At 41.7% G+C, this 16,898-nt stretch overlaps 1 protein-coding gene across 6 annotated transcripts in view; it reads right to left on the reverse strand.

Annotated features, from left to right (window-relative positions):
- Nucleotides 1-10,517: 10,517 nt before the first annotated feature.
- The window catches only part of Hipk3 (homeodomain interacting protein kinase 3), an 87,367-nt gene continuing 80,986 nt past the window's right edge, over nucleotides 10,518-16,898 (reverse strand). For all 6 annotated transcript variants that reach the window (XM_041678755.1, XM_041678752.1, XM_041678753.1 and 3 more), the window contains 3 exons: nucleotides 15,208-15,443; nucleotides 14,782-14,909; nucleotides 10,518-14,346 (listed from right to left, as the gene is read on the reverse strand). In XM_041678755.1, the coding sequence (XP_041534689.1) occupies nucleotides 13,870-14,346; nucleotides 14,782-14,909; nucleotides 15,208-15,443 (841 nt within the window). In that variant the 3' untranslated portion in view covers nucleotides 10,518-13,869. The remainder of the gene's footprint in view (nucleotides 14,347-14,781; nucleotides 14,910-15,207; nucleotides 15,444-16,898) is intronic.

Raw genomic sequence — 16,898 nt, forward strand, 5'->3', positions numbered from 1 at the left:
TAGGCCATCTTGGTTTCCCTTTGCTCTGACATCTCCACCCGTTTCTCTAAAGAATTTCCTGAGTTTCAGCGTCAAGGCCTGAGATGGCGGGCAGGCACGATAAGACCCTGCCTGGTAACAACCCACCAGGAGCAGCTGCCCGCTCTTGGGTGGGTGAGGCTCAATTTAGTCCTCACAGAGGGCCTCCACAGAAGCCTAGCAACTCAGTGTTTGTTGACTTGGACTTGCGGCTGATAACATTCCACTCCCCCAGGTTCCAGCTAATTATCCTCGAAGTCCTCGGCGGGAGGAGGCAGTGTATTCTGTCCTGTACTTTTAAGTCATCAAGGGCCATTTTGTCTTGATGCCTCTGGGATTCTCCAGTCAGAGCGGAGACCTGGTCAACTCCTTCTCAGCACTGACACCACAAGACTAGCTAATGCTTGCTGTATCTCTCGCTCCCTGGTTCTTTGGTTTGATCTTTTGTTAGTTTGTGTTGTCAACCCTGTGGGATAGGGGCTAGGACTGACTGTGGGAAATACTCGTGATTTACAAGCAGCTTCCTCCCTAAGTTCATCACTCCACAGCGCCTGGCTTCAGTACACCCAAGGTGGCCAAGTGTCCACCAAAGACGTTAAGGTATCTATGCAAGACAAATCAAAGCACATGTCATCACAAATATTTCCAATTAAACATTTATAGCATCATTATTCATAACAGCCCAAAGTGGAAACAGCTTACATGCTTATCAGTTGGTGAAAGTGGACTCAATGTCTATCAGCTGGTGAAAGATAAACATTTGGCACAACAGAACGTTCTTCCCCAGCGAGGAAGAACAGGAAAATAATGGTATGTGCTACCACACCGAGGAGCCCCGAGGACTCTGTTCCAAATGAAAGAAGCCATTTGCAAGGGCTACATAGTCTATGACTCTAGCTGTATGAAGTATCCAGAAGAGGGTCCAAAGAGACCAAAAGGAGATTCCTGGCACCAAGGGATTAAAAATGCTAAGTGTCAATATGGCACAAAGTTCCATTCTAGGGTGACAGAAATACTCTCAACTAGATTGTGCTGCAGGTTGCCTCATTCTGTAAGTACTAAAGTTTAGGTCATATAAATCCTATTGGAGATAGACTGGGGATTGAACCCAGGGCCTCTCGGATACCTTATGAGGGCTCTATCACTGAGTTCCATCCCCAGCCTCATAAAACATGTCATAATAAAAACCGTTCAAAACAAAAGCTGGTCCTGGCAGAAGAGGCTCAATACATCCTAGATACCATCACATAATTCTTTCTAGAGTACATAAAAGGAAAGTGATTCTGTACTTAAATTTTCATTGAAAGTACTATTTCTTAAAAAGGTCATTAAGAAGTATATTATAAAATATATACATATCCTAACAAGGATATTAGCACATCAGCAATAAATGCCATCACCTGAAACAGCCAGCACTCCCTTTCATTTGCCAAAATGTGTCTGTTTTATAAGGAGATCTGATTAATGCATCTGGAACTAGAGGAATCCAGCGTCCACTTAGAAGCAACGGGCAAAATCCTAACACCACTCTTCATTCCAGAGCGCCAGTTAAGTGTCCGGCAATAGATGCTCGGTGCATACTGACCCAACCATGCTTAGCATTTCGTCACAGTGGCTGTTAGAGCCATCATCTTGGTCTTCAAGCCACTCGTGAAACAACCCTTGGCTGTCTCTAATGTCCAGCAGGATGCTCTATGGGGTTGTGAAAGTGAGTTAGGCAAAATCCGTATCCTTGGAGGTCTCAGAATACCTCAGCAGGAGGAACACAATTATAAAGCAATCATTCATGCTATGTGAGATGGCATATGGACTTTGATATGGCCGTGTACACTTTTAATACAAAGGATATAGGGGAGGAGCCCTGGCAAACAAGATGAGGGCAAGAAAGAGGGTGCTTCCACCATGCAAAGATGCAGAAGTACAGTTCCGTCAGGTGCTAACGCAGCTGTTCTATATAAGGAACCACGAGTTTTATTGAAGGAAGAAATATTACAGAGAAGCTGGTGACCTCCTCAGAGTTGGACAGTAACCCGAAAGCTGAGCATCGGATTGTTGAGCTGGACAGGCCTCCCCTTGTGGCTGATTTTGACAGGCAGAGCTCTCTCTGGCTGACACTGTGTTCGCCTCTTCCCCTGCTCCACCCTGCTCCGCATTTCTTGCCATCTCTACTGCTGCTAAATGGACGAAAACTGAATCCTCGAAAAGACCGCTTCTGCAGGCAATGAGTGGGAAGGCCCAGGTGGGTGCGGGGACAGGAAGTCAGTCACGTGACACAGAGTCCAGGTCTGAGCCAAGGTGGGAAGGATAGAGGACAGAACTGTGTTGACTTAACTGTGTTGGCTTGGACACTGGCAACTAACCGGGCCAGGTAGAGGGAGAAGGAAGGGAGGAGAGAGTCAAGGAGCCATGTCTGAGCATGCAGAAAAGGCAGAGAAAGGGGGAGAGAACAAGAGCCTAAGACAGCACCCGAGGAGAGACATCTGCTGGGTGGGTCCAAGTGTCCTAACCATACACTCAGGTAACACAGGGAGTTCACCCAGAAGCTTTGTTCTAACAAAGTCACATGACATAGATGCTGACCACACATTTGAGTAACACAGGACACATGCTTTAGCTTAACCAAAGAATTTCTTTAATAAAGTTCCTGGACTCTTATCAGCTTCTGAAAAGCTATTCCTGTCTCCTCAAAAGAACAAAACCAGTCTTCTCTCCCCCTACAGGACAATGTAGTTCCCACAATGACTGTGCTCCCCCTACAGGACAACGTAGTCCCCACAATGACTGTGCTCCCCCTACAGGACAATGTAGTCCCCACAATGACTGTGCTCCCCCTACAATGTAGTCCCCACAATGACTGTGCTCCACATACAATGTAGTCCCCACAATGACTTGCTCCCCTACAGACAATGTAGTGCCCACAATGACTGTGCTCCCCCTACAGACAATGTAGTCCCCACAATGACTGTGCTCCCCCTACAGGACAATGTAGTTCCCACAATGACTGCGCTTCCCCTACAGACAATGTAGTCCCCACAATGACTGTGCTCCCTTACAGACAATGTAAGTTCCCACAATGACTGTGCTCCCCCTACAGGATAATGTAGTTCCCACAGTGACTGTGCTCCCCCTACAATGTAGTCCCCACAGTGACTGTGCTCCCCTACAATGTAGTTCCCACAATGACTGTGCTCCCCCTACAATGTAGTTTAACACAATGACTGTGCTCCCCCTACAGACAATGTAGTTAACACAAAGACTGTGCTCCCCCTACAGACAATGTAGTTAACACAATGACTGTGTGCCATGCAATGTTGATCTCTCCTTTCCCATGTCTGTTGTTTTTAGCAAATGGCACACCACAGGAGCCCCTGTGTACAGTTCCACTAAGAACTGTGTTAAAGCCAGGCACCTTCATGCCACACTCAGGAGGCAGAGGCAGGTGATCTCTGAGACCAGCCTGGTCTATACAGGGAGTTCTCGGCCAGTCAGAGCTACAAAGTGAGACCTATCTAAGGAAGGGGGCAGGAATGGAAAGAGGGGGAGACAGAGAAGAGGAAGGAAGGAAGGAAGGAAGGAAAGAAGGAAAGAAGAAGCAAGGAAGAAGGGAAAGGAAGGGAAGAGAAGGAAGGATGGACGGACGGACAGGACAGGCCGGCCATGTCAAGGTCCAGCTCTGAACCATTTCCCTTTTCCATGGGGAAGCAGGTCCAGTATTTCTAACTCCGGGGTTAGGAATTCCTAACTTCAGCCGGGATCCTAAAAATGAACAAGACTACAGCCGTACAGAACTGTAACCAGCAGCAGAGCTGCGAAGAAGGAATCAAAATGAACTGCTCGATAAGGCTATTGTTTTCAGGTGCTGAAACTTTGGGGTCATTTGCTACCATGGTACCATCGGCCAAAGCAGACTAAGTAATGAAAGCGCAGACACAGTGTAGTCAAATTGAAATTTTAATGGAAAGTTAGTGAGCTGTCAAACATCCTTATTATGGAAACCAAGGAGCTATACAATAGGGCTGTGGTATTAGAATTGTTTTGGTTATTTGAGTGCATGTTATGAGGACAGCTTAAAGAATATCCACGTTGCCTTGATAGCTCTGGGCTCCAGCCCCTGCTTCCTAATGAGTTATGGACATCAGTGATGAAGCGCTCAATGTTTTATGGGTTTCTGCAGAGATGGGCAGATGTGGCTCGTACCAGCTTGTGAGAGCTGATGACTAAATTTTCAGAAATTCTGTGAGCTACTTATTAAACACAGTCATTATTTTTAAATCAAATTACAAAGTTACAATTAAATGCCATTAAAAATCAATTGTTGACACAGGCAGTGCTCACATTCCATGGTTCCAATGTGCGTGAATTTCATTTACCACCATTTAGTTAAGTAACACTAATTTGCCTATAATATAGATTCATTTTTAGTTGTCACAGCCTGAGTGTCGATGGCTACGTAAGTTAACTTTGCTAACCCTTGAGTTTACAAATCACGAATGCACACCCCTCGTGAACAGTGGCCGTCATGCTACGTTTTCAAAGACTTCCATTAACTAACCACTGCCCATCTGCCACTGGGCTCAGGCAGACAGCAAAGTGTGTGGTTGAGTTCCTTTCCCATCTTCCAGAGTAATAAGCCTACATAACAGTTTACAGAAGTGGATAATCAGGAAGCTGGGAAGGTAGCTCAGTGGTAAGAGCACTTGCTGTTCAAATCCCCAGCAACCACGTAAAAGCTGGGCAAAGCTGTATGTACCTATAGTCCCAGCACTGGGAGTGGGGTCGGGATGGAGAGAGGAAGAGACCAGTAAAAAACCTACCTACAGAAATAAGGTAGAGAGCGGAGGGAGGGAAAGACATCTGGCATGGCATCCTCTTGTGGCCTCAGCACACGTGTGCACATGAGAGAGAGAGAGAGACAGAGAGAGACAGAGAGAGAGAGAGACAGAGAGACAGAGAGAGACTTGTCTAGTAAAGATGAAGGAAGACAAAGAATGAAAGGCAGTAACAGAGGCAATGACACTGGACTACAAGGTGAATGGACTCGGAACTAGTAGCTGATTGTGGGAATGCTCACATGTGCTGTTCTGATGTTTCAGACAAATCTGGGGAACTCGGGAAGGGCAAATTTATCAACATATATGAACAAAATGGTTCTGACAAAAAAAAACACAAAGATATCCTAGGGAGAAAGCAACATGGATGGAATTCATGTTGGAGAAATTCCCAGACAATCACAATAATGAAAGCACTAAGCACAAAATGCAAAGAAGCTCATCCACATGTAGTCAAGAGTTTTGCCAAGGATGGGAAAGGTGTCGCCTACAGGAGAGTTACAGGGTAAACCACTCTTCACTCGGCCATGTTTTACATTATTATACTACATGAGCTTCTTTCATTTCTCCAAACAGTTCACGATAGACTTTGTGAGACCTGCACACAAAAGTTCAAAGGTCATGAAACAATTGTAACTTTCTTCTATTGGTTACAACTTTGCAGGAACTAACTGCACACATCACTACCACTTTCTAGTAAAGCTACACACTATTATCTCCATGCTCAGCATTGTTTCTGTCTGTTGGATCTCAATCAAAATGCTGTCTCAATTCATGTCCAACGATAACAAGCAAGCGGCTTGAAGTTGTGCCTGATGGAAGTATCTATCCTATGGACTGGCGAACACCTGGAAGACTTTTTTTTTTAAGTGTTGGAAAATCTAGCACGCGCCTGTAATTTCGGCCCTCAGAAGGCTGAAGCAAGAGGTGTGTGAATTTGGGGCCAGTCTAGACTACATAGCAAGAACTTAGACAGGTAGTTAGGTAGGTAGATAGGTGATACCACGATAGATGGACGGACAGATAGATGTCAGACAGACAGACAGAAAAAAGTGTTGGAGAAACCACCAATGCAAATTCAATCCAGGTCTCCTTAGCAGCTGCACATTATGAGGCAAGCGTGCTTTAGAACCTGACAACGTGTCAGGCAGAAGGACGAGCCCACTCGTGCCACGATGAATGAGATGTTACACTATGACTTTGTTTCACTTCAGCCTCCTGGGGGGGGGGCAACACAAACATTTATGCCCTATACCTGTTCATCAATTAAATTTAAATCAGATCTTGAGATCTGCCGAAGCAGCTAGTAATGAAACACTCACAACCTGATGTATTTTTTTTGTTATTTTTTTTTTTTTGGCAAATCATGCCTGTATTATAGTCTTCAGCTACATACACATACAAGAATTTGGCAAAATGCAACCAACATCCTTTGATTCCATCCTATGAGAACCAATATGGAATTTATAAAGTGTAAGCACTCGTTATTGATTTATAGAAAAGTGTTAACTCCATGTGCACACATCTTCCCGCTTTGCCCAGTAGGCCAATAAAAAAAAAAATCTATTGGACATAGAAGACATAGTCAGAAAATGTTATCTAAAGGGGAAAAACTATAAAACTGCTATTTTTCCCCTGTTATTATGAACCAACTACAGTGTCTCTGGGCCTTTTCGTTCTTCTTAGAAACAAAGAAATGTTAAAAAGTGGGGGTGAGGTGGAAGGAGGCATCTATGTTTTCAAATGGTTCTATTCTCCTTCTAAAGCTGCCAAATCCTAGGTTTTATTTCCTTTGCTGAAGACAAAATAATCTGTATATTTCTGACTCTGTGCAGGTCTATATGGTGTTAGAGGGATGGATAAACACATGGCATCTTCCTTCAATATACTTGGAGTACTGTCAGTTTTTAAAACTCAATTTGTACGGCTGAAAAACCCCTCACATTGAACTATCATGTCCACGGATACAAGATATTCCCCCTCAGTTCTGCTGTGTTTTAGAGTATGGAATAAACTTTTAGAGAACTCTTCCTCCCCCTGCTGGTCAGTATAGAACATAGCATTATAATGAACAGAATGACTAACCATCACACTGGATGTCCAGACCGAGTCAGGACTGATGCAACTTGCTTGTTTTTTGCTATGCATTTAAAAACTATGCTTTGAATTCGTTGCCAACATCTGTCTTATTGAAAAGCTAGAGAAGTCATGGTCCGGGGGTCTGCCATGCTGTGGGCCTGCAGAGTCAGTCCAGTCAGCTCAGCCACTGTCGCTCGAGTTTGCAACACCCCAGCTCCTTCACTTAACTGATTAAACTGAAGCCCAGACCTGCTCAAAATCATACTTAATAACCAAAATGAAAAGACAGATTAAATGTGGGCCTCCAAATTCCACTCAACAGGTGACTGTTAAATTCACTCCCTTTAAAATGTTTTGCTATGTGTGAGTATTTTGCCTGCATGTCCATCTATTCACCACCTGCACGCACTGCCTTGCCTTCGGAAGCCAGAAAAAGGAGCCAGTTCTCCTGGAACTGGAGTTTCAGACAAAACCACTGCCAGGTGGGTGCTGGGAACTGATCCAGAGTCTCTGCAAGAGCAGCCAGCGCTCTTAACCACTGAGCCATTTCTGCAGCCCCAAATTTATTGATTTACTTAGCAAATACTTTAGTACCTACTGCAGTCAGGCATAAAGCAAATGTCAAAGATATAGTCTACAGGGTAAAAATGGTACAATTCAGAGTTCCCAGTCAGTGAGAAAGACTGGGTAAAAGAAGGGATGGGGGGCCGTGGTAATGCCTCATATGCACAAGGTTAAACAGTACAGACATTCTACGCAAGAAATAAATATAAATCAAAATATAGTATGCATGTTAATGAAATGCTCAAAGTTTAATAAAATATTTTTATTTGTAAAAGCAAAAGGTGGAGCTGGAGAGATAGCTCATCAGGAAGAGTCCCGAGTTCATTTCCCAGCACCAACACGGCAGCTCACAGCATCTGTAGTTCGAGGGATACAGCACCTTCTTCTGGCCTTTACAGACACCAGGCTGCACATGGTGTGCCTACATGCATGCAGGCAAAACAATCACACACACCAAAAAAGTAAATCTTTTTTAGAAAAAAAAGCAAGTTCTTTGTATTCTCCATCTTTAATGGTTAGAACAAAACCAATCATTTAAATTGAGAGTATGGGCATTAAAATATTGGCGATTTGTAAACCATGCAAAAGCCTTGCTATAAATCGGAAGTAGAAAACAGCAGAAACAGGGCCAGCAAGATAGCTCACTGGGGTAAAGGCACTTGTCATGTAAGCCTGGTAACCAAAGTCTGGTCCCCAGAACCAACAGGGAGCCAACTGCACCACGCTGTCCTGACATCTACATGCACTGTGGCGCATGTTCCCGTGTGCAGGTGCATACAGGCAACATATGTAGACACAGACCAGTAACAGTGAAAAAAAAAAAACCCTTAAAATTGCCTGCATGTATAGTGACTATCTGAACTTTCTAGTCTGTAAATCTTAAAAGTATGTTTCTCTTACCTTCTCAGGCAAATTGCAACAGGTATTATTGTCTAGGATGGAAAAATATATTACTTTTTACTTTCTCTGACTATGCATCTCATCATATATAAGCACAGAGTCAATGAGATAGGACAGTATCTTCACAAACGGCACAAAAACCAACATGACATAACCCAGAGGTCTAATATAAAACTCTAAAGGCCCTGGAATACAGAAAAAAACATTTAAATCTTCACAATCAAGAAACATCTTAGGAAACACAAAGCAAAAACCACAAAGGAAGAAAATGGTGGTAAGTTGGGTTTTATCCAAATTCAAAACTTTCACTCTTCCAAAGACTGTTAAACTAGAAGGAAGATGGCGTCGTGGCACACAGCAGGGGAGCTGGAGCCCAGGTCAGCTTGGAGAAGGAGACCGTCTCTAGAAAGAGAAAGAGACACATTATTCCTCATACAAACCTCTTGATCAAAGCCTGGCACTCATGTCTCTCCCTCTCTCACATGGACTTCAATACCACCCTAGAGGGTCTTCACGCCTGAAGCCTATTCTCCATGAATCAACCAGACTGAATTTTAAAAAACACAGATTGGGTTGTGTTTGACCATCTAAATTCCTTTGATAGCTTCGCAGTGACTGGAATTAGTCTATGCCCTTTCTTGGCAAAAGGCCGCATGCCCAGCCCCACAGTGGCATCTTCTGTCTCCGGCACCCCACCCATGCACTGAGCTCTGTCATTACTGGCTACCACTCGTTTTGTTCACACTAAAAGCCCATATACCAGTTAGTTAAACTTCTATGTTGTGTTTCCCTTGTGCACCTCTAATGCCACCTTGCTGGGCACTGACTTGGCTCCCCACCACGGTGCAGTAAGACCATAAATGGGCCTTCTGCTCTGTCCAGTGACAAACACCCAGCATTTGGAACACAGGTATTTCCTATTCTGAATGACTCGCAGCAGACTTATGATGTGCCAGGCAAGGTAGCAGGTACTGGTTAAATTGTTCACTCAAAAACATTTCTGTGCTGCTATCCTTTCTTTAAGCCCTTCAGGAAAAAAAACATGTCTATAGCCCTAGCTACACTTAAATAGCTCAAAACTCTTTGGTATTCCCTGGCTGCTGATTTTATTTTAAGAACCCAACCTCACAACAGCAACTAAAGAAAGTGTCTGTTAGGTTAGGAGACAACCAGAACACTCACGTACCGCAAGAGCAAACTAATTCTGAGACTTTGGAATAGTGTGTGGCAGTGTCCAAAGAAGTGGTATTCTTACATATACACTGCATACACATGTCTTCTCCAGGATGGACAGTAACATCCACAGCAACACTATTCCAAATACCTAACAAGGGCAAACTTATCCAAATGATCATCATCGACAACAACAAAAAATACAGACAAGAGAATACTATAGAGATAGGAGTTTAAATGTAATTATGTGTCATCTGGAAGACTCTCACCAACAAATTGTTGAAAGAAGCAAATATTCATCTGCTTTGTGTTCCAACTGAAAAGCTTGTGGAGAAATATATAGTCCCTGGCGTGTTTTAGCTTAGCTCTGGATTTGACCCTAAGCACCACGACAGAAGTCCCTAACCGCTCACTGCTCTGCTCTAAGGGAGTGTTTCCCACACAGCTGCCTACAGACCTCTGTCCAAAGTTAAGGCCTTGAGAACACTAACTGAAGTTGGCTCAGGGCAACTGACATTTTTCCAAAGTCTCATCTTTCCTTTTCAAAAATCCATGTGGCTTTCCTATTCTCCATCCATGAACAGCAAACAGAAATACTGCCCCTAAAAATATTTGAGAAACTAAAATTTTCCAGAAACATGGGTCAAGGTTATGCTGTCATTTCAGGTATTTCTCCCATGCTGTGCCAGACTACAGTCTGAAAGAAAGGAGGAAAGATGACTAGCTGGGGTCAGCCTGGCTCTACCTCACGTTCACACTCAGGAGCAGTCAAGCTTTGGACAAGTTACATAAACATGTTGTACTACGTCCTCATTCACCTGACAAAATTCCTACCACAAGGGGGCCCTGTGCATCGAATGCAATGTCAGTGCGGAGGGATTTGGAAGTGCCCAAATCTCCCATCTCTGCTCTTACGAAATACTGGAGTGGAAAAAAAGTCAGCAAGCTGTTTGCTGCAATATATATATTTTAATTCAAAGTGAATCAACAGTAATACACCATAAATTCTTATTTTGACACTCACCAAAATAGTCACCTGGAAAACCCGCTTTTTGTGACAAAGTACAGAAGGCTTGGTCACATTTAAATCACTGAGAACTAGAGAGAAATACTATCGCAAACTGTAATAGACATTACATCCATAAAAATTTTCCCAGTCCTTATTGTAATATTGCACAGTGCAATTGCTACATGGCAAACTAGTGTAGCATAGAAGTAAAAGCAAAAACAAACCAAAGAGAAAAGCCACAAGAGTAAAACTGCTCAACAGTTAACAGTTCAAACTAAGTCATTGGATCATAAGGGGATCATTAAAATGAATCTTCCTACACCTTGCAGTGTATGATGTAACTTTTACAGAACACAAGCCAAGTTTAAAATTAGCAGTAGAGGTATTAAAATGAAAGGTTTTGATAACAGAGTAACATAATAATACCCTGAAGAAATAAAACTAAATATCAAAATAATTGATTAAAAATTCACTTGCAAATTAGCACACAAATATGCAACTTGGAAATCATGCAGTGTTTTATTTAAGAAAACATTAAAACAAAACTATTAAAATAGTTTTAAAAGGATAAAATCCAGATTCTTCTGCCACTATGCTAAAATTGGACTTCAGGGGGATTCTGAAGTTTTAAATTTTGAAACATGTTAAAAAGCTCATGATTGCAGTTAATTAAGAGACATGCCTTTAAAAAGCACTACTGCGGTATGAAAATGCTGACTGTTACCACTTGCTGTGAACTAAACAAGGCTGCTCTAGTCATGAACTTAAAGACAGAAAATGCATCGTTTCTGGGCAGTAAGCACAGCTTACGGGCCACTTCTGTGCCTGTTGTGACAATCAATCTTTGTACTCGGTGTTCCTGAAACAGCCATCACCAGCACTAACGCTTTTCTAAAATGTGAGTAGACAGCAGTAACTTGCTGGGCCACGCTCAAGTGAGAAGAGCAGCAGTTACTTAACGAGTCCACAAATGTGTCATCTGTAGACAGTCCAAGTTAATCTCAGTCTACTCCACTTGTAATGTGTGTTATATACATTTCTATGTGTATAAAATGCATAGAGTCAATTACTAAAAACACTGAAACCTGTGGGGGAATCAAGTCCTTCATTTTCAGTGACTAAAAATGTGCTGCTGGTTTTTCTTTATGATCTAATACTGTAATTTTTAAAATCAGCTTCAGGCACGTTTATGTCTTAGATGATTATTAAATAAAACACTGCTTATGTCAATGGAGTAAAGAAAAATGTATCATTAGCTTATAGTCAGCACTGCACTAGAGCTGTACTTGTGGTATGCAACTTGCTTAGTAAAGAAATAGTGTCAGTCCAAAACATTTAGGGTTTTACACTCAAATGTTTTGTACTGTTTATTCCAGTAAATGCTGTAAGTTTATATTCCAGACTTTTAAGGAAAAAAAGTTAAGTCAAGCCTGCAAGATACAGCCTTCTCAAGTGTCTACAATGCCAGTATGAAAATAAAAAAATTAAGTTACATTGATACATCCAAGTTTTTATATGCAGTGATGAGCACAAACATTAATAGAGATAAAATACTGATGCAAATAACACACCCCAAAATAACATAGGCAATTGTTTCCATCATTTACAATACAGTAGTTACAATGACACTCCAAACAGAAAAGCAAAGTCAAAAAATCAAAACCCCAGCTTCTATCTCGTGTAATTAGACTTATACAGAAATTAGAAGGCTAAATAACAACTAGTTAATCACCTAATTTCACAGCTATCTGAAGTGGCAATCGTTATATAGCAGCTTATCTATGATACATTCAAGATAAATGATACAATTTATTACTTGCCTGGAAGCTAAAACACAGCCTTGGTTTAATACCTTTCCTTAAATTCCACCTCTACACTACAATATACTTGAGGTCTATGCAAAAAGTAGCTACCTTTTATATAAGAAATGGATGATTAAGTCTTTGGTGCTGTAAAAGCAACTTCATTTAAACATCACCACCATCACCACCAAGGGGAGGGGGGAGGGAAAAACCCAATACACACTTCCTAAGAGAAAAAGCATGTAATTTCTGTCCCTGACGGAATGTATTAAATAAGCAAACACCACCAACAAGCAAAAACGAGTACTACAATGTAAAAATACTTAAAATAACCAAAACCAAAAACCTTCTCACATGCATAAATGAAAAATTGCACACAAAGAACTCACATCTTTTCAAGCTTCAATAGTAAATATTCTGCTACTATGTATTAAATACTGCATGGTCTGCCCAAGCTAGGATGAAACCACATCATGAATCAATGAGCATTTTGCATTTTCTTTCATTATCTACTCAAGTCATGCCTACTGCACTTCTAAACATTTTATGAAGTCCAATTATACAGCAAACACTCCCAAAATAAACGTAGGTTGTATTGCAGTGTCACTTACTAGTATATAAAATGCTGTGCCGTGACAGACATCGACTACCCATTAGTTACTGAATCAAGTTTGCTTAAGCACTACTAACTGCTTGCTTTTCTTGAAGCTAGATCATTCTGAAAAAAATCAGACAGCAGAATTCAGCTCTAGCAAACATGCTGCCCTCTTACTAAGGAAAAAGCAGCTACTATCTGAAATCATACCACACGAAGCCAAAAAGAACATTACTCTACTGAAAGAAAATTGAAGAGTAGGTCTGAATTTTAAGTGCTGCAGTCCTCAACATTTACAGATAGGTATAACTTGAACAACCTCAAATATTTAAGGCACTATGTGTGGGAACGGTTTACAATGCAGCTGAGATTATTAGAACAACATTAAGAGCCAAGTCTAGGCAACGTTTTGCCCATGCAAAAGACACATGCAAATGTAAAGAACAATAGCTCAATTGCTTAGGTTAAGTGCCCCAACATGTACACACTAAGACACAGACAGTACAATTCACTCATATGCTGTAATTCTGACACATGTGCATCTGTTGCTCTAAAGTCTAGACACAGAATGGCTTCCCAAATGTGGACGTGTCTTGCACTAGTTAGAAGGCAATTTTATAAAAAATAGCAGGAGCAAAACTGGACTTCCGCTCCCATAAGTCACCTGTCTAGAGTTACTACGTAAGAAGATACATGACCAAAGACAAGTTATACCAAATGTGCAAAACACATTAAAAGTGAGAGTTTTTTTAAAGCTCAAAGTTGTTTAAATTGCACCCAAGTCTACATGATTCAAAAATAATTTTCTTGTGCCATGGCTAATATTTATTAAATACCATGTTTTTATTTTTAATCAAACGTTTGTATCATTGAGCTTCCTCAATATACTGTTTTGAGTTTTCACATATATGGATACTGGCTGAGTTTTGTTGGACTCAATGGGAATCCAGTATATGCAGGTGATGCTGCAATGTAAGAATGTGGAGGGAAGATTGGTTTGTACTGAGTCTGATGAATGGTTGGGGATGGTAACAGACGGGGATTTATGCCCACTGGGACTTGGTGAACTATGCCACTGGGATGGGAGATATTATAAGTTGGATGCTGTAACATAGGTCTTGAGGTACACGGAGAGGCTAAGAGGTGGGCCACTGGGGCAGCACTACTGAGGGTAGCTGAGGACGGGTATGGAAGCAGAGCAGGCTGTCCTCCGAGGTGTGAGCTTCCAGCCAGGTGGGCATGTACTGCTGTGTGGTTAGGACTTCCGTGGGAAAGAGTGAAAGGGTTACTAGGGACACTAGTAGGGATATACGCTTGCTGTCTTCGATGCCCGAAGTTTCCATTCCACTCTTGATGTCCGGCTCCAAAGTGCTGAACCTGAACACAAAGAAAACCACGACTGAACAGCACATTCTGTAAGACCAAAGTGAAGACCAGAGGGGCTGGAGCGGCTGGGACAGGCAACTCACACTGGACCTCTCAGTCCAGTTTACCAAGGAAAGGAAACACATGAGCATTGCCCTACTTCTTACTTGTTACCGTTGCCACTTCCAGCCAACATTACTGTCGGTAATTAGTCCCTACAATTTATATAACACTTATATATAAAGCTAACATTCATGCATACCTTTTTATTAAACTCCAAAACAATCCCATGGCATAATTATCCCCATTATCTCTGCTCCATATATACTCATCCCACACCACGTACCACACACACACACAAAATCAAAAACTAAAATGATAAAGTAAAAAAAATTAAAAAACCACTAAACATAAATCCCACGCTCACAAATGCACAGAGGAGCACACCTGGCTGAAGTTCAAATGCGGCTGCTGGAATGCTGATGTGGGCTTTTGCTGACGAGCACCCGAGGCAGAAGGCTGGTTCAGCTTTTCGGGGGCAGGCTGTCCTTTTATTAATGGCTGGCATGTAGAATCTGGCAACAATAATCAACAAACACATATACAAAATTACAGAGCTGTAATTTCTGCTTCTCCAATGAAACTTAGACATGTGCTTACAGATTTTATACAACAGTGATCGAAGAACCTTAATGTAAAATGTAAAGATAAGATCATGGCTTCTAAACACTGGATGACATTTGAAGAGTTGGGTTTTGTGTTTGTTTTCTGTGTAATAGATATGATAGGGTCAAGACGGGAATTCAAGGTGACTTTTAACAATCCTGGTCTCCATGTTCCTAAATTTAAGGACAATCAGAAAACTAAGTTTACCTGTGTTTGTCATGTGCTCATCGACATTCAGTCCACTTTCTATTCCCACTGGGGGCTCCACAGCAGTGCCCACAGCTGGCTTGGCTTCTGTGCCAGCACCAGTCCCCAGCTCTGTGCTTTGACGAGTGTCCTCCACAAAGCTGCTCTCTGCAAATGGACTGTCATGCCCCGAGGAGTCTGATGTTGGAGAGCCATCCACAGTCTCACACCCACTTTCTTGTTCATCATCTGACATACTACAAAAAAACATTTTTATATTTTTAATAATCTCCAACACACTGAGATGCTCCATTATTTTATATATATTTCGTCCTTGGCCAATTTTTTTCCCTCATAGCATTTCCAGACTCTATTCAAACAGATAAACCAAATTCTTCCACTTCAGAAATACCTTTTGGACTTAGCTATTTTTATTTTCTTTCACATTTGCTCCATCATAATAGTTCATAAAATTCTGCAGTCCTTTACCCAGCCACAGAGGAAGCAAGATGTGGCTGCCTCACTGAAAAAGGTACCGAGCCATGTGGCTAACATATACTAGAATAATGGGCTAATATAAGTTATAAATTAATAAGAAGCCTGAGCTAATGGGCGAATCAGTCTACAACTAATGCAGACCTCTGTGTGATTTCTTTGAAACTTAATGACTGAGGGAACCAGGAAGGACAGAAAACTCAGTCAACAACTCTTCAAGATAAGAAGTGCTGTTCCAGATGCTAGAAGACCTCTCAACTGGTAAAACACTTGCTGTGCATGCATGAGAACTTGAGTTCGGATCCCAGCACCCACATACAAACCTGAGTACAAGCAGCAGGGCATATCTGTAGCCCTAACACTGGGAGGCAGACACAGAAGAGCTCTGTAGCTTGCTGCCCAGCTAGTCTAGCAAATGGGTGAGCTCCACATTCCATGAGAGATCCACAAATATGGTGGAGAGCAACTGAAGACGACACCCAGCATTGGCCTCGAGTCTCTGGAGGCGCATGCACAGTGTTTATGAAAATATAAACACATCACATAAACTTAAAAAAACAGAAACAAACAAAATGTTCGTCTAGAAAATTTGGATGATAAGGACCTGCATATTCCAGATCCAACTGTAAGGTTAGGTGTCCTGAAAGGCTTTCTGACCAACCTGTAGTCAATCCCGAGTCCTGAATCCCACTCTTCCCACTACCCCAGCCCTCATGAGACCCCACTCCCTGGGATTTCTCTATCATTGTCTATTTAATCAATCAATTTTAATAATTTGAGGCATCTCTTTTTATATGCATACTTTCTTTTTACTCTTGAATCTACATGCATATGTTCATGTTTATGATTATTTTATGTGTGTATATATTTTTTATCTGGCTCTTATGTGTACATTTATATATGTATGAACTTTTAGGCAAACCAACATCAACCTATAAGAAGATGCACTTGTCTATGCCTTCTGCAGAATTTTGACTAGTAAGTACTCCAACCACAGCTCCTAACTAAAATAAACAACTTTAAAGCCCAGTGTGGTAGTATAGCCTCTGACTGACTCATAAAACAAGTTCCAGGACAGCCAGGGCTACACAGAGAAACCATGTCTTGAAAAACAAACAAAACAACAACAACAACAAAACACTAGCTTTAAAATACTTTTCAAATATTGTCACCAATTTTTATAATATAAAATCAAATGTATTTCATAAAAATTGTTG

The sequence above is a fragment of the Microtus oregoni genome, unplaced genomic scaffold (assembly GCF_018167655.1).
Source record: "Microtus oregoni isolate MIOR12 unplaced genomic scaffold, Mior012 000031F_ref0000149, whole genome shotgun sequence".
Lineage (NCBI taxonomy): Eukaryota > Metazoa > Chordata > Mammalia > Rodentia > Cricetidae > Microtus > Microtus oregoni.